Below are 23,636 nucleotides of genomic sequence, written 5' to 3'. Positions count from 1 at the left end.
AAATTATGAAGCTAAGTAAATACAGTGCAGATTACTTGTTAATTATGATAGATGCTGCAGTTATGGATCCTTCTTCTATGCCTCTTGTTTCAAATGGTAAGGATGTTTTTTGAAAATTAGTTAACATTAACATTTAATCAAAATTTTATCACTTCCCAGATGAATTTATAAAAGAATTGGTAGTTGAAAATGTGTCTACTCCTGTTACTATATATGGTATATATGTTTTAAAATAGAGTTAATGATAAAACTTTCTTTCAGCTAATGTAAATTTCTTAGATCACTCGTCACAAAATGTCTCCACTTATGACATTTCACATGGTACTTAAATTCATGAAATTGGTTGATGATGTAATTATGTCTTATAATTTTTGTTAATTTTTTCAGATAATTTTTTTGTTCTTCCACAAGAATTGGTTGCTGAAAATGCTTCTTCTCATTCCTTGCGAGGTATATCTGTTTTATGAAAATAAGTTTTTGATTTCAACATAACTTCATTTGTCTTAAAAGATGCCTCTGAAGGAAACTGTGTGTTAGACAATTCAGAAACAAGTACTGATATCGTCGACAGCAGCTGTGATGACCATGCCCAAAATATTAGAAGCGTTGCGAAAAACCTAAAGAAAAGAAAATTGTGTTTGCAATCGCGGAATCCACCCTCAAAGACAACGTGTCTGACAACTGCTGTACTGAAAGAAAGACGAGAACCAACTTCAGTGCCACTGCCAGCCAATTTCATCTTACCTAATTGATTTGATTGTTATTGCATAGAGTTAATGTGCTCGCCTTAATTTGTTAACAAAGAAGACATTAATAATAAAGATCATGTTCAGTTTTAATTATACGCTTTTTATTTCAATTATTTTTGAATCTTGTTAAACAAACGGGGCTTATGGTTTCAATTTTACCGAAAAATCTATCTTTATTTAGGTTTTATTTTAACCAGTTTTCGGGGGACTATTTCCCGATTTTAGAGAGCCTCTCCTAAAATTTTTTTTCCGGGAAATTTCCACCTAATTGGCAGAGTGCCACTTAGGTGCAAATTTCACCGAAAATAGGGGCTTTTTTTTAACAGTGTACGAGGGAGTCTTTTGCGGTATTTTCGTGACGTGAGCCGACGGAGCCTTATCATAGGAGCAATACTTTTTATCTGTGAATTTAGAGCGACACTTGATTAACTCACATCAGCAACGATTTCAAATGACAATTCAAATTATTAGTGCACGATTATGTACCTTAAAGGCGGGTTGGGTTATAACTGGTATTAATTTCTTAAATTCCTTTCAAAGTTAATTTTGTGAAATTCTATCGTATATAGGAACAGCACTAGCATTATGTTTTCATTTTTTTTTTACCACCTGACTTATTTAATGATAAATTCGCGACTGTATATGGAATTTACTCAACATTCTTATTCGCTGTTCGCGTTGTTATTCTCGCGTCCTGCTGCCCTGGGAATTATTCTATTAATCTTTAGTAGAAACCAAAATTTTATATCCTCGTAGCACTTATCCCCGCTTTCTTTCCCCGATCCCTTATCCGAGCCATTCGGTTCTATTTCGATGGAAAAAGGGACTCCATCGGAAGTTGGCAAAGTGGTCGAAGGTAGAATGGATGGTGGTTCTCTTTGATTCATAGTCTCTTCATGTAGTACACCAGAATTATCCCCTTGATTTCTTGTTTCTACAAAATCATTTTCAGTCAGTCATTTATAGAAGTCATGAAACTTTCAGCTAAACGTAAGAACAAAAAATCTAGATGGCTTACCGTTTCGATAATTGGAAAGTCCTACTGTTACACCTTCGTTCACCCCGGTTAATACGTCATTGTTCGCGCTTCCTTCTGAATGGGATGGTTCATCCGAAAACAATCTGTGTGCAGAAGGATTCAAATTCTCCCCCAAATTACTGCCAGACGGATCGTTCATTGGCTGGGCTTGAACATGATTCACAAGCTCCATCAAAGGTCGTTCTTCATTTGGCCGCACGTCCATTGTAACAGGCTGTATCCTCTCTTCTTCATTTCGCCAATCAGCGAAAGAATTCATTTACCAAAAGATGATGAGCAACAACGAGGCGTATTATAAATTCGCTAACTTTGATCACACCTGAATTTTTTTTGTGCCTCATGTAAAGGGTGGCCACGGTGACCGTCAATGCCACGGCAACAACGCTGAGCGTCCAAGTAAGCCATTCGGGTATGGTAAAAGGCTGCTGCGTGTTTATTGCCGGAATAAACTCGTCAACCTTTTTACACCGAAAAGCGTGACGCATCCCTACCAATTCTTCAGCACGCGTACTGACCCAAAAAGTAATAGTGTTTAAAGGTAAATTGATATATAATATCAGCACAGAGAGATGCAAATTGATTGATTATAGGCCTACTTTGGGAGACAAGAACCACAGTCTTCTTCATGCTTAGCGCAGTCCCCAGAATAAGGGGGGTTCCGGAGAAATTGCTGACAAGGAATGCAGTGCCCATCGCAAAAGCCCTGAAGACAGTAGGTTCCTTGAGTTAAGCACTCCGCATCTTCGCGACACTTTTCCTGCCAAAAGGAAAATAAATAAAAAAAAACAATAAATAAATAGCAATCCGTTATTACAATTTAGAATTGCTGGATTTTTAAAAAATCGTTTTATGTAACAACTAAGGGTGCCAACGGTTTTCCGAACCGTAACCGTACCGCGGATCGAAAAATCAAGGATCCGAACCGAACTGAACATCAAGGATCCGTCCCAGAACGGTACAAGCGCGGTTTCGGAGCAAATAAAAACAATGCGCTCCGTTTCGCACCGTACCGATGGAATTTTTTGGGGATGGGGTTACATCATAGCAATCTACAGTAATGGCCAGGCATTGGAATGTTCCTCTGTGCACCCACTCACAGGTGCCTTGGGACATTTGTCCCTGTACAGTGCTGCAACTTGTGGCCAATGTTCAAAACGAGTTTTTCTCCTTTCCGCAATTTATTCATAAGTTTAACACTAGTCGCACATTTGGTATGAATCGAATAGATCATCTAGTAACGCGCAGGAATGTAAATCCTGATGTCAAGCATTCAAGTCTCTTACCGGGAGTACTTAAATGTGTTGCATATCCAACATAAATTCAATATATATTGTACAAAAGCAGAGTATGAGTGGGGTATGATATGAACTTTAAAAGTTTTTATTCTTCACGATGCCCAAAGAAAATTCGACTAAAACAAAAAAAGAACCGTGTGTGACCAATGGTAAAGCATATAATTTGCCTCTTAAGGCGAAATTTAAAGTATTAATAACTATAATAATAATAATTATTAATCATTTAAATAACGTTGAGCTTATTTATAATAGAGATTTTTTAACACTGAGTCCACCACTCAATCAGGCCAAAATTGGGGGTTTTGGGGGTTTACGATTTTCGGAAAAGGGTGACGAAGGCCTCGCAGCCAGTCCCCGTATAAACCATTTTGTGCGGAATTTTGCGGAAAACACAATGGTGAAATCCGCAATGTTGTAGCTAGCATAGTTTTTAAATTATTTAATAAAAACTAAGTGACCCCCCCAGAAATTGTAGTGTTTTTTCTGATTTTTGACATCAGTTTTCGGGCAAACCAGACCTTTAAAAAAAAATCTAATTTTTTAGAATGAAAGATTTTGCCCCCCTCCAGAGACATCTCGCCCCGTTTTTATTTTAAACGGTTATTAGCAGAGATATTGGCAAATGAAAATCTTGAAAATTTTTCTTCATTTTCTGAAGATTTTCGCCATTGACAGACGTCATTTCGCCACGCCATCTAGCGGCCGATTTTGGAAACAGCAAGGGAGATCTTTTCTTCTCGCCATTACTTTTTTTTCAAACTCCAACTATCGATACCTAACCAAACCCAGCTGTAGTACATCGATACCATTCTTTTCTCAATCATTCCGCGCAGTCACTGTCTAAACAACAACAACAAGGTTGAAATGTCCTCGCAAGAAGATTATTCCGATTACTGTTGCACATATTGGTGTTTTCAACGATTTATGATGGCATTCCTTAATTCCTATCTTGCATGTTGACTAGGTCTGTCTCATTACTACGGATTTGTTTTGTTTCCTTGTTGTTGTTGTTTAGACAGTGACTGCGCGGAATGATTGAGAAAAGAATGGTATCGATGTACTACAGCTGGGTTTGGTTAGGTATCGATAGTTGGAGTTTGAAAAAAGTAATGGCGAGAAGAAAAGATCTCCCTTGCTGTTTCCAAAATCGGCCGCTAGATGGCGTGGCGAAATGACGTCTGTCAATGGCGAAAATCTTCAGAAAATGAAGAAAAATTTTCAAGATTTTCATTTGCCAATATCTCTGCTAATAACCGTTTAAAATAAAAACGGGGCGAGATGTCTCTGGAGGGGGCAAAATCTTTCATTCTAAAAAATTAGATTTTTTTTAAAGGTCTGGTTTGCCCGAAAACTGATGTCAAAAATCAGAAAAAACACTACAATTTCTGGGGGGTCCCTTAGTTTTTATTAAATAATTTAAAAACTATGCTAGCTACAACATTGCGGATTTCACCATTGTGTTTTCCGCAAAATTCCGCACAAAATGGTTTATACGGGGACTGGCTGCGATGCCTTCGTCACCCTTTTCCGAAAATCGTAAACCCCCAAAACCCCCAATTTTGGCCTGATTGAGTGGTGGACTCAGTGTTAATACTGTGGGGTCCCACTTCGGTTCCGGTTCGGTTCGGGTCCAGACGGCTTTACTTCGATCTAACCGCCAAAGAATCATACCGATCGAGTTTCGTTCCGATAACGACACGAACCGATGACGGTTCGGTTCCGGTTCGGTTAGTTCCGAACCGTTGGCACCCTTAGTAACTACGTAGAAATGGATTTGGTAATCCTTTCTTCCGTCATCGCTTTTTTTATTTGGTACACAGGTCTAACCAATGGAATTTTGTGCATCAAAATTGTATCACCCGTTACCTGATAGGCACTATCATTTTCGTCTAGAATTTCTACATAGAAAGTTCTCGAAGCTACAATGGCCAACGATATGGCGGCCTATATAGGATACCTTTCCTAAACTCATCAAAATTTGCATAAAAGTTTTGTATAATTTTTACTCTGGTATTAAACAACTCCCAGATGGAATGTGACAACGAGGATCTTCAGTTTTTTATGTTTCGGGCTCTTTCAAGGATCTTTCGTTACACTATAATGTATTGGAATCCTTAGTATTCTTAGGTAGAATATAAGAAACGAGCTCGAGTGGGAAAACGCCTTTGTTCTACATTAATTAAAATTTTAACTATGGTACAAAATCTGTGAGAAGAACACATTATTTCACTCGGATTTTCTCTTTAGTGGGAAATGAAGAAATACTGTATACATGCTTTCTATAAGTAGAGAATTATCCCTGAGGATATGTACGAAATAGGGCTCGGCCCCGGTTCTCGAAAACCCGGGTTACCCGCGGATCGTCACCAAAAATAGTCGCCCATGGGCGATCCGGGTAGCCTATTTGCCAAAGCGGGTAGGCTGGGCGGATTTGATGGGCAAACCGGGTATACCCACCGCCATCTTGGAAAATGGCGGCTTGCAAAGCCCCAAGTTAAATTAAAAGGGAGGGTAGCAAAAATAAATTTTTTGTGGCGGGAAATTCAAAGGGCGTCACTTGATTTCAGGGGAAAACTCGGGTAATCGGGTAGGAAATCAGGGATATCCGGGTTTTGAACCCGGGTAATGGAAACGGTTTTCGAAATTGTGTTACCCACATGGTACCCGGGTAGGTAGTGGGCACAAAGTCTTAGGAACCGTTACCCACCGGATCAAATTTTTTTGCCGAGAAGACCTACCCATTCGCCCAAATGCCTACCCATTGGACACGGGGCCGAGCCCTATAGTACGAAAGTACCAACCGAAGCCCGAAGGCTTAGCGGCTCTTATTAAGCTCGATGTGGCAACCCCCCAGGCTATAACTGGGGAACTCTTATCTCTTCTTGAACGGTGCGTCGTAGAAAAAAAACGGATTGCTCCATCAAGTTCAGAATTGCGAGGATCGGGTTCAAAAATTTGAACTATAATTTTCGTTGAACGTAGGTCTACTATCCGAAGGCTGAAAACCGGAGGTTATTTATTTACGCTGTATAACGTTAAAACACAACTTGTTATTTACAATATCGCGTTTAACATGCTGAGTTTCTAGTGAAGTTACTTTCAACGAATAAGAATAGTCTATAAATGGCAATTGTTATAGTCAACTTACAGTTTCCAACCCGTGTACGAATGGGGAGAGTGACACAGTGAAGAAACAAATGCAAAGCAGTACGGAAGAACGAGTCTTCTGTGCAGTTTGTATTGCCTTCTGTATTTTCAAAAAGGTGACGTTAATATAAGACGCATGGATTTAGGAATAAATTTATGCACTGACCTGGTTGTTTGTCGCACTGCACATTATTGTTTAAAAATGACTAAACCCCATCGACGTAAAACAAGAAGATTTATATAAAGAACGACTGACGAGATAGCAGCGGTTTTCTCCGTGAAATCCGAAAGGTAAAAAGTAATTTTTTTAATACCGCCCTTTGGTATCAAATAGATAAAAAAAAAACCTTTATTGCTTACCAAAGATTGTGGTCTTTGTACAACGACACGAGTGTAATATCTATCCTGGTTTTATTTAACTCCCTAAATTGATTTGGTGAAAAAAAAGTTTTAATAACCCGTTGCAGACTGGTTAAAAAGGCCATTGGAATTATTGCGCTTTTTCCAGTACAGAAAAGGAACATAATATTCATACGATTCGTTTAGCCTACAAAAGGTATTGATGAAAACGCACAATAAAAGGTAAAAAAACACGTATAATTTTTAATTAATTAAAAATTAATTAAATTTCAAATGAAATAAAATCCAGTGTAAAGAAATATTAAAGCTGAACAGATACAGGAGGGTAGACTATGCTATATTGCGTGATGTGGTGCAATATCAGTGTTATCGCCCAATAACCAATGAAAAAAATTTAAGGGCAAAAGCTGTCAGAGGTGGCAAGAACGAGATTGTCGTTGATCGTTTTGAATATGCCTGAATCCTGCTCAAGATTTGAATAATTGTTCGGAGCTTATATATAAATAGACCTATATAGCTATTATTTCAATACAGTCGTCAGTCGTGTAGCAACCCGTTTAGAGCTTCAATTAGAATCCCTACCATGAAATTTGCAACCAGCATTCTCCTCAACTTTCTTTTTTTGTTGACAGAAATCCAGTCTCAATTCTTATTGAATTCCATTCCACCAGTAGTAGACCAAAGATGGGAGGCATATGCTATCGTTGTCGCAGAACAGTTGAAGGCAACTGAAGACTTTTATGATACAAGAGGTCTATTTCATAACATTTTAGCGGCGCTTAAGTCATCTCACTTCCCGACTGCAGTTGCCAAAAATATCAGCCAGCAATGTATTGAAGACAGCCAATTCTACGTTCATAACCTCTATGTTAACCGAAGTCTATGGGCCTTGCAGAGTAAGTCACAATCAAATAATTTTCCATGACCTATATAGTATACGTTGTATTATATTCGTATCGTTTAAACGACTTGCCTTTTTTCTCATTCCAACTCGTCTCCTAAAAGTGTATATAGAATAGTAAACGTCTAGGCAACAATAGAGGCAAATAATATAGACTTGTTTCGTTATTGTTCGGTGTAGGGCATTGTGTGAAACTATATGTAGTCCTATATGTTATCTCGTCACCAAAGATTAAGCTGTTCCCATATCTCATATTAGTTTGGTACGAGTTAATGGTATATGAATCTTACGTTCGTTATATAAACGGTAAACGCAGTGTTAAGATAATTTTGACAGTGCAAGAGTCATCAGGGCAATTGTAAATTACCAGAGGGATCGTGTAACGATCCCGAAAGGTAATTATAATTGTGCAAGAGATAAATGAAGAGACGACCCTAAGGGTGTAGACACAATATATTTTAGCTTTTTAAAGAAAAAAACAAATGAACAACCGTTCCCTTCCTAATACCTGAATACGCCCCCTTTTACTCAGACTTATTTCATTAGGGGTTTGTAAACCAAAAACAAAACATAAACAACACAGCATTTTCACTGAATATTTGGCGGATCAGAGAAAAAACCTGACAATTTTCCTGACAGGATAAAAAAACTCTGTCCATACAGAAATGAAAATCAACAAAGAGTAGTGGCCATCAAACATTGACAAAACAAAACACATGAGTTTCTTCTATAGCCGCTCTCTCGGATTGGGGGTTAATTAGCCATGAAGCTGCCCTGCTGGGCGATCGCTGGCCTGATTCCAGCCATGACCACTGCCGCCGCTGAAACCTCTGGGCTTTCTTGCTTGATTAACTCTAAAACAAATAATAATGTGAAAGGTCGACGGCTATCAAACCATAATTCAATTTTCCATAAATGAAGCCAGGGTGGGTTTGGGCGGGAGACGGACCCTTAGGGTCGTCTCTTCATTTATCTCTTGCACAATTATAATTACCTTTCGGGATCGTTACACGATCCCTCTGGTAATTTACAATTGTGCTACGAAATGAAATTTCGTTAGACCCTAAGGGTGACTTTGTAGGTTGTTTTAATTGTGTGTTTGCCCGAAGACCGCCGATTCAACCGTTGGCTCTGCCGAACGATTGTAAAATCTTCCGAATGTCGATTCCTGAGCCCAGCTTCCCGCTCGTAAAATTGCTCCCAATGATATCCCACTTTTCGCCGCTTTAGAAGCGCGCCGCTTCTAGTTGAATGTGCTCCAAACATCTCGGTATTAATTCCAGCGCTCTTTAAGAAACATTTTATCCATCGACTCACCGTGTTCGATGACACTGGCTTGTGCGGGGCGATCGCGGCTATAACTAATTTGTCGCTATTCTGATCCGCTCGAAACTTACTGGTACGCTTTATGTACTCTGCAATTGCCGCTACTGGGCAAATCTTTGATTCTGGACACGATGTTATTGAAAATGACTGCATCGGTCCATTTCTCTGAGCTTTCCTTGGTGTTTCCAACGCGAATCTAACGCCGTTCTGGCTGAATACTACCGATTTTAATCCGATCGCTGCTATTTCTGACACTCGCATGAGCGTCGCCAGTGCGATCAACGTAACCATTTTTGTCGCCAGAAAATATAATGATAAAGAATCGTTCTCCCCTAACGTCGAAACGAAGGCAATAACCTGATTCGAATCCCATGTAGCGCTGTATTTTGGACGTGGTGGATTCCGATTGTAACAGCCTTTCAGCAATCTTACTACCTCCGGATGTTCGCCTATGGGTATCCCTTCTGCCGGTTTTAATGTGGTCGATAGCATCGACCGATGAATATTAATAGAACTATATGATTTACCTGACGATTGTAAACTTGCTAAAAATTCCAAAATGTTCGCTATAATGACTGAAAAGGGATTCGCACCCCTTCCCATGCACCAATCCACCCAATTTCGCCATGCCGACTCGTAAGCGGCATGTGTGTTGGGCCTATTTCCGGCCATGAGTAGTTCAACCACTGTCGTCGAAAAGCCTCGTTCAAGATACTGTCGCCTGACAGCCTCCATACGGCTAAGTGCAGCGCACCGGTTTGTGTAAGCGGGTGATCTTCGTCCAGCACTGATTTCAATAGACTTTGAGACGGCACAAGAAGACGAGGAACGTCGCAAGAAAGCTCCAGCAATAATGGGAACCATGGCTGGCCTATCCAAACTGGACAAACGAAAACAACTAATGCCTTTTCGCGTCTGATCTTATCGAGGCATTTGAAAATTAAGGCAAATGGGGGAAAACAATAGACAAATAACCCTTCCCAATTAACCGAAAAAGCGTTTGTTGCCATCGCACCCGGCTGCGGATGCCAGGAAATAAATGATGGCAGTTGCGCGTTCCACGGTGTCGCAAAAGCGTCAACGACTGACGGCCATAGATCTTGAATACGATTGAACACAAGCGGATCCAACTTCCAATCGCCGGAATCCGGCCCGGCCCGTGATTCTGCGTCAGCAATTGAATTTAACTTGCCTGCTAAATGAACCGCTTCCAGTGATATGCTGCGATCCTCACACCAAGTTGTAAGTTGAGACGATATTTCAGTTAGCGCTTGAGAACGAGAACCCCCACCGTGATTAATATAGGCTACCGCTGTGGAGTTATCCAAATAAACCCGAATTGAGATTTTTTTAGAAACAGCCGCAAACGCCTGTACCGCAAAATACGCCGCCAATAATTCCAGCTCATTTATATGTTTTCTTGAATCTGATAACGTCCATGAACCTCGTGTCTATACCTCATTACAGCATGCACCCCACCCTGATAGCGACGCATCAGTATAAATCTCTAGATCTGGGGTGTTAGGAAAGAAGACCTTATCTTGCGCTTTGCTCAGATTATTCACCCACCATTCCAGATCCTTCCGCGCTTCCTCCGAAAGTAAGCATCTACTTTTCAAATTGAAATTGGCCGCTTGAGCCAGTCGAATGTAGAATCGCTGAAGTCTACGGTAATGCGACTGTGCAAAAGGGATCGCTGGGATCGCCCAAGTAAAATTGCCCATGAGCGACGCTACTTCTCTCAATGAAGTCGATCTCGCCGCAAGCGCCGTCTCGCACATTTTCTTGACTGCCGTTACCTTGGCGTTGGGTAAGGCAAAGGACAATCGAACCGAGTCTATTACGAGCCCCAGATATTCCAACTTTTGAGTAGGGACCAGCACGGATTTCCCCCAATTTATCAAAAAACCTAGCTGTTTTAGTAAACGGATAGTTACCTTAACGTCCCTTAACGTGCGCTCTTCAGATACATTCAAAATCAAAATGTCATCCAAATATATGATAAGCCTTAAACCTTTTTTTCTCAAGAAACCCACTACGACCTTGAGAATTTTTGTGAAAATTCTTGGCGCTGGTGCGAGACCAAAGGCCAGACATGTAAATTGAAATAAACGCCCCTTCCACTGAAAACGCAAAAACTTTTGATGAGATGGGCAAACGGGTACGGTAAGGTAGGCGTCCTTCAAATCCAGTTTCACCATCCAATCCCCTTTTCTCAAAAGAAACCGCGCCGATTCCAAATTCTCCATCTTAAAGTGCTCATATCGAATGAACTGGTTTAAAGGCTTTAAATTAACTATAGGCCTAAACCCTCCCGACTTTTTGGGAATTAAAAACAACGAACACACGAATCCCCCCGACCCGTCTGTGATTTCTCTGACCGCCCGTTTTCTTACAAGATCCCCCACCTCTTTGTCACCTACGGCGATCATTTCCCTAGACATGATAACGGGAGACGGAATTTTATCCTGAGTAGGTGAAGAAACGAAATCAAGCTTTACACCATGCGCTACACTCTCCAAAATCCATCGATCGTCTGTTATCCCTTTCCAACGACCCGCAAAAGCTATTAACCTAGCACCCACATGCTCTTCTGACGGGTATTTGGGAGACATACAGTGGGGAATAAAAACGTACCTTTGCCCCCCTCGCAACCATGAACTGGCTCCTGCCGGTCGTCCCCTTTCACTTGCAGTTCTTTGCGGTAGCTGCTCTCTAGTCTTCCTTGGACGTAACACGAAGGGGTGGCGCGATGCTGACTGAAAATGGTCTGCTGACCCATTTCCTCTTGACCTGAAACTCGTTTTGGTCCTTGAGGTTCTTGCCAGTGTTGCGTCCTGTGATGCCTCTTTAAGCATCGACTCTAGGAACTTTCCCGTAAAAAGGAGCTCGCGAGCCTCCTTTCCGGGCGCGAACGCATCAGGATCGGCCGTCAAAAAATCAAAACTCGGTTCCACTAAACCAACCACCGATCGTCTTCTCTGACGAGTAACGTGGTGATAAGCACGTGACCACTGCCGTAATGCATCTTGCACCAAGTCCTGGGCTTTTCTCTCCGTTTCTCCCTCACCGAGCGAAAGAATGCGGGTATACAGATCAATAAGTGGTGCACCTATGTCCATAATCTTCAGCTGTGTCGTGATCAGCGCTTCTTCTGATGCATTCACTGCTTTCAGCTTCCCTTTGTCTTTTGCCCGCCTGTACATGTAACCATCAAGTTTCGGGGGTTTCAACGAAAACTCTTTATCTGCGAATTCTAGCGGAGTCCTCTTGGAAATAGCCTTGGACTCGTCCGTTGACACGCCCTTCGTCAACCAGTTCGATAGCGCTTCACTTACTTCTTGTGGTACGATCAATGGCGTAGGCTCGACACTAACACTCGCTAGCTGACTGCTTGGCTCCGGGGTTTGAGCTTTTGATGGGCCTGGTCCTGGCGAAACGGATCGTGCCGGTGACTCGGCCGCTGACGGTCCAGCCAAACTTTCTGGTCTTCGGTTGCTTGGCCGCCAAGGACGGTTAAAGAACTTTTGTAGACGATCTTGATCTTCATGATCATCTATAACTACTTCCTCCACCTCGTCCTCTTCTTGTGGTCGCCCGTAGTCCACGCCATGCCCACTGAATATTGGCGAACAACCGTGTTCCTCAATATCCCGACGGGGATCACGATCCCTTTCGCTGTATCGCCTATCATCTACCTGGTCGTAGACTGCCTCAAAACTGTCTCGACGCGAACCGAATCTTGCCCTACCGCTCCATACACCTCTACCACCATCTTGAGCGTACAGATCCTGTTGGTCAAAACCGTAAACCGGTCCAATTCTGCCATAATCTTGATCATAACGACCATGAATGGGGGCAAAGTAAGGTCGGTCACGATAAAAATCACTCGGCGCTGTGCGCAAGGGCGACCGTTCCCTTTCCTGGAAACGTGAATCGTAATATTCACGGCGATCACGAAAACGAGAGCGTTCCAACAAATCTCTCTCTTGCTCCATATTAGCTAAACTAACGGCACGTGGATCAAACCAGTCGTCTCTACGCCTGTCTCTAAAATTTCCAGGTGCCGACATCTTTACTGTGTAAGAGCTAAAATAAGTCTGAGTAAAAGGGGGCGTATTCAGGTATTAGGAAGGGAACGGTTGTTCATTTGTTTTTTTCTTTAAAAAGCTAAAATATATTGTGTCTACACCCTTAGGGTCTAACGAAATTTCATTTCGTAGCACAATTGCCACCGGGATTATTTGGAGCCCTCAATTTTCAAGCCGATGGACTATTTGATGAATGCAAGGCCGTTCGCGCGCCAGTTTTCAACGGACAATATTGTAAAGTATTTTTCAAAAATGCTCCGGTCAACCAGACGGACATCATTTCGAGAATATCGCCTGACGAAGAGTATGACGAACGAAGCAACTTCATAACAATATTCCAAATCCTGGGTCAACTACTGGGATCCGATCGGGTTGAACCCAAAATGTCTGGGGTTGGACCTTACACGTTTGTCTTGCCCAGTATCAGTTTTTGCCTCCCATCGTCTTGCAGCGCGGATGATGTGGGCAAAGCAGTTGCCCAACTTGTTGGGAGCTACGTCATCGCTAACAATTCTATCGTCACTCTAACTGACGAGCAATATTGCTTCAAAGACACGGACGAAAAACGCATTTTAGATGGCCCCGACGTCACCGTTATGTAACATGGCTTTAATTATTTTCTACCAACAAAACATTGAAACTCAAATTCCTTTCGTAAAAACAGAGTGGTTCTCAGCCTTCTTGGTGTTCTGATTGTCTTGGCCACGATTCATGAGGCCTACCGCACGTACTGCGGAATAAACTTTGACTCCAATGCGGATGGCAAGCTCTTGAGCGCACTACACTGTTTCTCCACGCTGAGCAATGGCAGGAAAATCCTATCGATGAAAGTGTCAGCATCGTCTGCGAAAGATAACTTTGGCTGTATTCACGGTATTCGCTTCTTTTCGACATGCTGGGTCGTGTTAGGGCATTCGTGGAGCTTGATGCCGTACAAGACTATGAATCCCAAAGCAGTTTTAACAGTAAGTGCTTGGCAACTGTAATGTCAACGTTGAATCTAACTTGGATTTTTGAAAAATTGCAGGATGCTTACGGTTTGGGTATGCAAACGATTGTTAACGGATCTGTTTCAGTGGACACGTTCTTTTTGATGAGCGGCCTTCTCGTTTCGTTTCTCCTGCTGCGCGAGCTGGATCGTACCAAAGGCAAATTCAACGTCGGTCTCTTCTATTTGCATCGGTATTTGAGGCTGACGCCAGTGTACGCAGTCATCCTCGGTTTCGTTGCGACGCTTATGGTCTATCTTGGGACCGGTCCCAATTGGTACAATGTCAATCTTTTGTCAAACGCCTGTCGGATCTCTTGGTGGAGACAATTCCTCTACAGTAAGTTTGAAAAACATTAGCCTTTTGTCATTGTCGAAATTATTTGAATATAACACCTCTTTTATTGCTTCCTCAGTAAACAATTTGTTTCCACTGGATCCGTATCATCAGGTGAGGAACCCGACCACAACGAGTGTTTTATTCTACTTAAAAAACACACGATATTTTATTGTTTCAGTGCATCGGGCAAGCGTGGTATCTAGCGGTTGACATGCAACTGTTTCTTTTATCACCTCTGTTCATTTATCCGCTTTGGCGTTGGAGAAAAGCTGGACTTGCTTTCCTAGCCTTTGTTGCTACGATAAGCTACGCAACGATATTTACCGCTTATGCTATCTATGATCTGCCTCCCGCCTATATACCTACCCGGCTGTATTTATGATCTTCTTGTTTCTTTGCTTATTAATTAAATATTTAAACCTGAATCGATTGATTTTTTTAGAGATAATTTAGGCACAGCGTCCGATTTTTTTGACCATTACTATTTGAAACCGTGGACAAGGGCCCCACCTTATCTTCTGGGCATCTGGGCAGGGTGGTATCTTCACATTACCAAAGAATCGCCCTGTCGACTGTCAAAAGTACAAAGTGTTAAATGATTTTTCAAAATAGCTTAACATTTTAAACTTGCACATTGAAGACGTTGACGGCAATGGGATGGACCATGTCTGCGGCCGTTGGGCTATAGCGGTTGTTTACGGTCTGGCGCCTTATGTTGACCAATCTGAAATGCCGGATATTAGTTCTACGGTCAGTATAATATATGGGCCTCTGCATAGAACTGCCTGGGCTTGCGTAATAGCTTGGATCATTTTTGCCTGTTCTCGTGGCTATGGAGGTATCAGCTGATTGCGTGACATTTTGCGACTGAAATTCGCAATAAGCTTGTTATGTTGCTTAGGTTTCGTCAACCGGATTCTGTCTTGGAAATGCTTCCTACCATTGGGCAGATTGACTTACTGTGTCTACCTGATTCACTATGATTTCCTGAACGTCTTTTATTCGGCCATACGAAAGCAGTTCTACTATAATATGTTGCAACAGTTCACGACTTCTTTCGGTTTTCGTTTGGACTGGCTTTCGTGGCAGCAGTGACGGTCGAAGCATCTTTTCTGAATCTGGAAAAACTAGTATTTGCATCGAAGATAAAAAGTATCTTATACAAAAGATAAAATGGTAACGATGTTCTGAGACTAATTTCTGATTATTGAAAAAATCAGGCAAATCGTCGGAGGAAGCTGATCATCCTGTTGAGAAAACAAAATGTTGAGCATTCTCCCACTATCTCAATCAGAGCAGTGAGGGTCCAAGGCGAAATCGAAACGATCATCAGGTTTTTTAGATAATCTGATTTGTTCATGTTGACCCCATTCGACAAGAATCAGCTATTTTTCCAAAAGCAACAAACAAGAATAAAAAACGTAATTTACAACATTAACAAGCTCAAGTACAAATTTTCCTACAACTTTTGTCCTAGCCTGTACGGCAAACCGAAAATCTTCGTCGTTCAATCGTGCCAAGGAGAATTGGAACAGAATCAAAGACGGGTCGTACCACTAGTCTTCCCAGGATCAGGTACTATTTTTTATATTCGTCGTAGTAGACTAGTTGACGATATACAAGTGAAATTTGACGTTGTATAGCATTTAACTCTATCGTTGTCAAACTTAGGACAAAAATGCAAATTTTGTATTTCTTATTTATAGACATTCCAAAGGAAACAAAGAATCTACCGTGCAGCTGAGCCCTGCATCCGCTGCTATCAAATACATGTCCAATTGCTTTAAATCCTTCAACGTCAAAGAAGACAAACTCAATCGGAATCCCCCTATTATGGATTTTATAACCATTAAATCCACTATTCCGGGTTTCGTTTCCTTACGGAATTTTTGTACTGGTGAGCGTTATTTATAATTCGTGAAATAATCGAATCCAACGTTTCTAAATTATTTCTTAATATATTATACCGTGCCATCTTCTGACGCAATACAAGGTTCCTATTTCATTCAAGCATTGTGTCAGAAAATGGAAGAAGAATATTTAACCAGCGCGTATGACGGCATGCTGCCCGATGAAAAGATCATTCGTGACCTGGAGGGGATCTTGAGAGGAGAGGACGGCGTCCAATCCATCATGAACAGCAATATAACGAATAAAGAATATAGGCAGACCATTTCGTGCGAAACCTACCTCAGGAAATACATCGTGTTCAGACGCATCACCAACCAGAACGTCTTTACCGATGACGATGCAACAGATAACGATGGTGAATCCAGCAATCGCCGACTAACAGAACGAAACCATTTCTTCGTTAACAATAGCGCCCCGTCTCCGGCAGAAGAATCCGCGTCACCTTAAAAGGTTCAAGTTCGGCTAGTCTTATCAATTAAAAGATAATTTTATTCGGATGTGTATTGACACTATAATTGTTTAACACCGGCATTCTAGGAGAAACAATAAAGAAAGAAATACCGAAGTTGTTTAAAATTAAGTCTGTGAAATGGGAAAAATGGAACGCAAACGAAATCGCAAACGCTGTTTATCCGTGAATTTAGAGACACGTGTTATCAACTAACATTGTGTCACATCCCATTTCATACCACGAAACTTTGTTTCAGCTTACGACAAAACAACAATTTCCAATGGCAATTGCTCGTTGCAGCTTTCTCCGTTATGTTCTTCTTATCCATTTTCCGAGCCACCCGGTTCTTCTTCGATGGAATAAGCGACACTGTTTGATATCGGCAAAGGGGTTGAAGCTTTAATATTATTCATCACGCGCTCTGGGGGGTTTTCTGATCGTTCTTCATTAGGCTGCACGTTCAATGTTAAAGGCTGTGTTGTCTTATCTTCATTTTTCCCATCAAGATTGAAAGAAGGCTTACTTTCCGCTACTCCATTTACATTGTCTGAAGTAGGTGGTGACTTTCCAAAGCACTTACAATGCCAGATAACTAATAGTTTATTAGGCAAACGATAATTATTATAGCGGATTGCGTTATGAATTCACTGACTTTGATCATACTACCTGGTAACATTTTTTCGCAAAAAATGTAGACGATGGCTGACAATATACAATTGACAAAATCCCGAATAGTCCATCCGAATATGGTAAAAGACTGAATGGATACCTTCGCAACCTTTTTACCCCGAAAGACACGGTGCATTTCCGGCAGTTCTTCAGAAACAGTTCTGACTCAAAAAGTAATAGTGTTTAAAGGTCAACTGGTAACATCTGTACAGAGAGATGCAAATTGAACGATTACCCATTGAGGCAATGGCCACAGTCTTCTTCACGCTTGGCACAATCAATAGAAGATAATGGTTGTCTCAGGAAGTCTTGACAAGGAATGCATCGTCCGCCACAAGAACCATCAAGGCAGTAGGTACCTTGGGTCAAGGATTCTGAATCCTCGCGACACTTTTTGTGCCAGAAAGAATGTACCCAAAATGAAATCAATCTGCCATTACAATTCATAATTACTATTTTTTTTATCACTTTTTGTAAAACGGAGAAACGGATTTTGTTTTCATATGTCCTGTCATCCATTTTGTTTTATAAATGACCAATGAAATTTCGTGTGGTATTGCACCCATTATCGTGCCTTGAACTATTGGGACACTTTAATTTTCTTTAGATGTTCTGCATAGAAAGTTCTAGAAAAAATCCACTTTTTCATTTTTAATTACCGAAAGTTCTTTGAAACTACTATTTGTTGTAAAAATTGGAAATTGATGTTTCTTAAAATACAGACTTGTGCATTATTTTGTTGTTGTTGTCTGTTCTATTGTTGGTTTTACGGTACATGGTTAAGAGGTGCTATAATGGCACCCATCACCTTATCTCGAAAAACTGAGACAGTTTCATCCTCGCTTGATGTTCTAAAAGTTCTAGAAAGATTCTAGATTCTAGAAGATTCTAGAAGTACACTCGCATCAATAAATATATGCCCCCTCGGAATGGCGGGAAAACTTTAGTGCCACTGCAATTTTGAAAGATGAAAGGTATTTAGCAGCGGCATGAATAATAGGTCTACCTACTTTCCGGTATTCTTGGTCCGGATCCGGAATACCGGTTCCGGTATTCTTGGTCTTGAAAAATGAGAAACCATTTTCGTTTTCCCCCTCCCCCTCCTCTGGTTGCTTCGTTTTCCCGCCATTCTAGAAGATTGTCGCTCAGAACGTTCTCGAAAGATACAACAGCCAACAAAAAGGCTTCTACTTTTCTGTAACTCATCGAATTTTGCATAAAAATTTTGTAAAGTTTTTAGTAAGGTTCGGATTTCTCTCTTTAGTAGGAAATGGAAAAATACATACATACGTATTATAAGTCTATAACGTTAAAAGAAAACTTTTCTTTACAATAGCGTTTGACATGCAAAGCTTCTAATGAAGAAATTCTTAACAAAAAGTATAAATGGCAATTGTTACTTGGCTTACAGCTTCCGATGCGTGGCCGAATGAGAATTGTAGCACTAGGAAGCAAATCCAAGGCAGCAGGGAAAAACGAATCTTCGGTACAGTTGGAATTCCCATCTGTACTTTCAAATAGATGACGTCATTAAAACACATGAGCATTCTTGGATTTAGAAAGAAATCTATACGCAGACCTGGTTGGCTGTTGCGTTTTCCACCGATGTTGTCGCGTGAATGAAATATCGCCGATTTGAACTTCCACTTTTATGCATGTTGTATGGTTTGAATGTATCCTGACAGATTGCATGCCAATTGCTCGCGTGAATAATAACAGATAGTAATCCAGCTCCCACACCTATTTCCTTACTAACCGTGTCCAAAGATAAAGGAATAAAAAAAAAAAAGATTTTCTCGCGATTACGTCGCGTAGGAACATCTTATTCATTCATTGGTAGATCTGCAATTGCATCACCTGATGCTGACTACAGCGTTCAAAAGAAGCGGTGGCAAATGTTAGAAATGGAACAACACTATAGGAGATGGATATCGCTTGATGCGATGCAGTGCTGTCGTCCGATAACCAATTAAATGTAACTACCAAAGGAAAAACGCTGATAGAGTACATTTTTGTCAGCTACTGAGCCAACTGTTTGGAGCCCCAACTAAAATCTTTAGAATTACGTTTGCAGTCGTTCTCTTTAATTTTCTCTTGTCGTGGTCAAGAAGCCAGTCTCAGTTTTTGATGAATTCAATTTCCCCAGTTGTATCGACAAAAAATGGGAGGCATTTACGGTCACTGACGTATAGAGTACTATTTATTGGACTAGTCAATTGGAGAATACTGGAGCGCTTTATTATACAAGAAGCGTATTCCATTTTAGCGGGGCTCAAATGATTCCATTTCTCAACTGCAATGGCCTAAAATATCAGCCAACAAGCACTGGTGCACTCAGTCACCACCTGTTGGCTATAGTCAACTAGCGCTTTTAGCATTTGATTTTTAATATGGCGTTTTTGAATTTAAAATAAATTACTTAAATAAAAGAAAATGAAAAAAAAATAATATTAATAACTGTTTTGTACGCTATGTAATACAGCGGCCTGAAAAAATTTTTGATTTCAATGTTGAAATATGGAAATGGAGACGCATGAAAAATCGGAACCAGGATTCGAAGCCTAATAAGCTTCCTCGTGTATTATGATATTGGCTCAGCTTTTGATAAGGTAGACAAAAATTTTTATTTAAAAATGTATCCGTCAGAAAGAATATTTCCTGAAGGTGGCAAAATTTGCAACATGTTTTCTTTGTTTAGATTTAGCAGTAAAAAATAATAATACAGTTTCCATTGTTGGGCGTGAAACTTTAAAAAACAGTGTATTTCAATATTGTCATTTGTTCATTATTACAAAAAAAAGACAAAATAAAGTAGCCGTTCATGAGAAAGCTAGCTGAGCTGGTCAACTACTTCACGCACGTTTTTCCTAATACCGCGTGTCGAAACCCCCCACAAGAAAATCTTATTTCAAACAAGAATAGCTATGCCCTTGAGTTGAACGTGCAAACACCAAAGCTTACGAGGGAGTCTTTTGCGGTATTTTCGTGACGTGAGCCGACGGGGCCTTATCATAGGAGCAATACTTTTTGTCTGTGAATTTAGAGCGACACTTGATTAACTCGCATCAAGTTGAAACGAAGTTTCAACTTCCCAGCTGCGATTTCAAATGACAATTCAAATTATTAGTGCACGATTATGTATCTTAAATAAAGGCGGGTTGGGTTATAACTGGGAGCTTATTAGAATAAGCTCTTATAATCCTTTCAAAGTTAATTTTGTGCAATTCTATCGTATATAGGAACAGCACTAGCATTATGTTTTCATTTTTTTTTACCACCTGACTTATTTAATGATAAAGTCGCGGCTGAAAGTTTCTTTACGTGTAGCTCAAAAACCCACCTTTTTACTGTGTATTAGCGGATGGTATGAGCCTGTGGCAGAGGTTGAGATACCTTATTTGTTTCAATTTTTTTGTTTTTTACCCCCTACCATTACAGCCATATTCGTACAATTACGTTGCCCTATTACCCGCTTTTACCTCACGCTCAAATGAAATTAATAAAGAAGGAGTTTTCTGATTGAGTCAAACGAGGGGACTGAATGTAAATTTCCATTCCCAAGTAAATCATAATGTAGCTTAATACTTGTCCTTTATTGTTAAAACTTTAAATCTAGTAGGGTTGTTAACCGTATGCCACATCGTGATAAAATAGTAATTGAAATTGAGAAAAAAAGTTAAATGAATATTAGTGGAAGGGTAGCGGGTTAAAAAATAATAATAATAACAAATAAGGTATCTCAACATCTGCCATAGGCTCATACCATCCGCAAATACACAGTAAAAATGTGGGTTTTGAGCTACACGTAAAGAAACTTTCAGCCGCGACTGTATATGGAATTTACTCAACATTCTTATTCGCTGTTCGCGTTGTTATTCTCGCGTCCTACTGCCCTGGGAATTATTCTTTTAATCTTTAGTAGAAACCAAAATTTTATATCCTCGTAGCACTTATCCCCGCTTTCTTTCCCCGATCCCTTATCCGAGCCATTCGGTTCTATTTCGATGGAAAAAGGGACACCATCGGAAGTTGGCAAAGTGGGCGAAGGTAGAATGGATGGTGGTTCCCTTTGATTCATAGGCTCTTGATTTCTTGTTTCTACAAAATTATTTTCAGTCAGTCATTTATAGAAGTCATGAAACTTTCAGCTAAACGTAAGAACAAAAAATCTAGATGGCTTACCGTTTCGATAATTGGAAAGTTCTACTGTTACACCTTCGTTCACCCCAGTTAATACGTCATTGTTCGCGCTTCCTTCTGAATGGGATGGTTCATCCGAAAGCAATCTGTGTGCAGAAGGATTCAAATTCTCCCCCAAATTACTGCCAAACGGATCGTTCATTGGCTGAGCTTGAACATGATTCACACGCTCCATCAAAGGTCGTTCTTCATTCGGCCGCACGTCTATTGTAAAAGGCTGTATCATCTCATCTTCATTTTGCCAATCAGGATTGTAAAGTGGGTCTCTTTCCATCTCTATTTCAGTTACATTCCTCTCTGGAGTAGGTGATGACATTCCAAACAACTGATCATGGCGGGAAACTAAGAATTCATTTGGCAAACGACGATGAGCAACAACGAGGCGTATTATAAATTCGCTAACTTTGAGCACACATGAATTTTTTTTGTGCGTCATGTAAAGGGTGGCCACTGTGACCGTCAATAACACGGCAACAACGCTGAGCGTCCAAGTAAGCCATTCGGGTATGGTAAAAGGCTGCTGCGTGTTTATTGCCGGAATAAACTCGTCAACCTTTTTGCACCGAAAAGCGTGACGCATCCCTACCAATTCTTCAGCAACCGTACTAACCCAAAAAGTAATAGTGTTTAAAGGTAAATTGGTATATATATATATATATAATATCAGCACAGAGAGATGCAAATTGATTGATTATAGGCCTACTTTGGGAGACAAGAACCACAGTCTTCTTCATGCTTAGCGCAGTCCCCAGAATAAGGGGGGTTCCGGAGAAATTGCTGACAAGGAATGCAGTGCCCATCGCAAAAGCCCTGAAGACAGTAGGTTCCTTGAGTCAAGCACTCCGCATCTTCGCGACACTTTTCGTGCCAAAAGGAAAATAAATAAAATAAACAATTAATAAATAGCAATCGGTTATTACAATTTAGAATTGCTGGATTTAAAAAAATCGTTTTATGTAACAACGTAGAAATGGATTTGGTTATCATTTCTTCTGTCATTGCTTTTTTTATTTGGTACACAGGTCTAACCAATGGAATTTCGTGCATCAAAATTGTATCACCCGTTACCTGATAGGCACTATCATTTTCGCCTAGAATTTCTACATAGAAAGTTCTCGAAGCTACAATGGCCAACGATATGGCGGCCTATTCAGGCTCCCTTTCCTAAACTCATCAAAATTGTATAAAAGTTTTGTATAATTTTTACTCGGGTTTTAAACAACTCCCAGATAGAATGTGACAACGAGGATCTTCAGTTTTTTTTATGTTTTGGGCTCTTTCAAGGATCTTTCGTTACACTATAATGTATTGGAATCCTTAGTATTCTTAGGTAGAATAGAAGAAACGAGCTCGAGTGGGAAAACGCCTTTGTTCTACATTATTAAAAATGTTAACTATGGTACAAAATCTAGGAGAAGAACACATTATTTCACTTTGATTTTCTCTTTAGTGGGAAATGAAGAAATACATGCTTTTTATAAGTAGAGAATTATCCCTGAGGATACGTACGAAAGTACCAACCGAAGCCTTAGCGGCTCTTATTAGGCTCGATGTGGCAACCCCCCACGCTATAATTGGGGAACTCTTATCTCCTCTTGAACGGTGCGTCGTAGAAAAAAACGGATTGCTCCATCAAGTTCAGAATCGCGAGGATCGGGTTCCAAAATTTGAACTATAATTTTCGTTGAACGTAGGTCTACTATTCGAAGGCTGAAAACCGGAGGTTATTTATTTACGCTGTATAACGTTAAAACACAACTTGTTCTTTACATTATCGCGTTTAACATGCTGAGCTTCTAGTGAAGTCACTTTCAACGAATAAGAATAGTCTATAAATGGCAATTGTTATAGTCAACTTACAATTTCCAACCCGTGTACGAATGGGAAGAGTGACACTAAACTAATGCAAAGCAGTACGGAAGAACGAGTCTTCTGTGCAGTTTGTATTGCCTTCTGTATTTTCAAAAAGGTGACGTTAATATAAGACGCATGGATTTAGGAATAAATTTATACACGGACCTGGTTGTTTGTCGCACTGCACATTATTGTTTAAAAATGACTGAACCCCATCGACGTAAAACGCCTACTGCTTTCATATAGTTAAGACAAGGAAATTTATATGAAGAACGACTGACGTGATAGCAGCGGTTTTCCCCGTGAAATCAGTAC

At 40.5% G+C, this 23,636-nt stretch overlaps 6 protein-coding genes across 8 annotated transcripts in view; 3 read left to right on the top strand and 3 right to left on the bottom strand.

The window, feature by feature from the left end:
- LOC123466418 overlaps nt 1-844 on the top strand; it is a 2,031-nt gene extending 1,187 nt beyond the window's left edge. The window contains exons 2-6 of the mRNA XM_045178737.1: nt 52-96; nt 160-216; nt 280-321; nt 388-450; nt 511-844. Of these exons, the coding sequence (XP_045034672.1) occupies nt 63-96; nt 160-216; nt 280-321; nt 388-450; nt 511-752 (438 nt within the window). The 5' untranslated portion in view covers nt 52-62 and the 3' untranslated portion in view covers nt 753-844. The remainder of the gene's footprint in view (nt 1-51; nt 97-159; nt 217-279; nt 322-387; nt 451-510) is intronic.
- Nucleotides 1-16,117, top strand: part of LOC116930618 (probable serine/threonine-protein kinase ireA) — a 23,709-nt gene extending 7,592 nt beyond the window's left edge. The window contains exons 6-7 of the mRNA XM_045178730.1: nt 15,670-15,811; nt 15,943-16,117. Coding sequence (XP_045034665.1) covers nt 15,670-15,811; nt 15,943-15,980 — 180 coding nt within the window. The 3' untranslated portion in view covers nt 15,981-16,117. The remainder of the gene's footprint in view (nt 1-15,669; nt 15,812-15,942) is intronic.
- Nucleotides 829-23,636, bottom strand: LOC116930644. 3 transcript variants are annotated; one of them, XM_045178731.1, is made up of 8 exons: nt 23,487-23,636; nt 23,328-23,420; nt 22,171-22,325; nt 21,882-22,072; nt 21,450-21,809; nt 21,096-21,365; nt 18,325-18,328; nt 829-1,382 (listed from the first exon to the last, which is right to left on the bottom strand). In XM_045178731.1, the coding sequence occupies exons 1-6, from the start codon at nt 23,508-23,510 to the stop codon at nt 21,121-21,123; spliced, it is 1,068 nt and encodes a 355-aa protein (XP_045034666.1). In that variant the 5' UTR covers nt 23,511-23,636; the 3' UTR covers nt 829-1,382; nt 18,325-18,328; nt 21,096-21,120. The 3 variants fall into 3 exon arrangements, with proteins under 3 accessions (XP_045034666.1, XP_032793926.1, XP_045034667.1); XM_032938035.2 differs by lacking the exons at nt 18,325-18,328; nt 21,096-21,365; nt 21,450-21,809; ... (2 more) ...; nt 23,328-23,420; nt 23,487-23,636 and adding exons at nt 1,768-2,016; nt 2,108-2,298; nt 2,385-2,545; nt 6,232-6,330; nt 6,397-6,526 and having other exon boundaries at nt 829-1,683; XM_045178732.1 differs by lacking the exons at nt 18,325-18,328; nt 21,096-21,365; nt 21,450-21,809; ... (2 more) ...; nt 23,328-23,420; nt 23,487-23,636 and adding exons at nt 1,768-2,013; nt 2,108-2,298; nt 2,385-2,545; nt 6,232-6,330; nt 6,397-6,526 and having other exon boundaries at nt 829-1,683.
- LOC116930616 (nose resistant to fluoxetine protein 6) lies at nt 6,833-15,667 on the top strand. Its single transcript, XM_045178728.1, is given in 12 exon segments — nt 6,833-7,486; nt 13,041-13,506; nt 13,573-13,873; nt 13,936-14,236; nt 14,313-14,347; nt 14,415-14,608; nt 14,679-14,817; nt 14,877-14,921; nt 14,924-15,074; nt 15,138-15,296; nt 15,299-15,388; nt 15,457-15,667. Coding segments are annotated over 12 exon segments (2,244 nt in total). The 5' UTR covers nt 6,833-7,173; the 3' UTR covers nt 15,507-15,667.
- On the bottom strand, nt 9,625-12,890 carry LOC116925902. Its single transcript, XM_045178725.1, has one exon. The coding sequence runs from the start codon at nt 12,888-12,890 to the stop codon at nt 10,269-10,271; it is 2,622 nt and encodes an 873-aa protein (XP_045034660.1). The 3' UTR covers nt 9,625-10,268.
- LOC123475726 lies at nt 16,634-19,005 on the bottom strand. The gene is made up of 5 exons (XM_045178736.1): nt 18,847-19,005; nt 18,668-18,772; nt 17,503-17,657; nt 17,265-17,428; nt 16,634-17,190 (listed from the first exon to the last, which is right to left on the bottom strand). The coding sequence occupies exons 1-5, from the start codon at nt 18,922-18,924 to the stop codon at nt 16,919-16,921; spliced, it is 774 nt and encodes a 257-aa protein (XP_045034671.1). The 5' UTR covers nt 18,925-19,005; the 3' UTR covers nt 16,634-16,918.

This window comes from Daphnia magna, linkage group LG9 (assembly GCF_020631705.1).
Source record: "Daphnia magna isolate NIES linkage group LG9, ASM2063170v1.1, whole genome shotgun sequence".
NCBI lineage: Eukaryota > Metazoa > Arthropoda > Branchiopoda > Diplostraca > Daphniidae > Daphnia > Daphnia magna.
The sequence above is the reverse complement of the archived record's forward strand: the minus strand, read 5'-3'. Positions and strand labels throughout refer to the sequence as shown.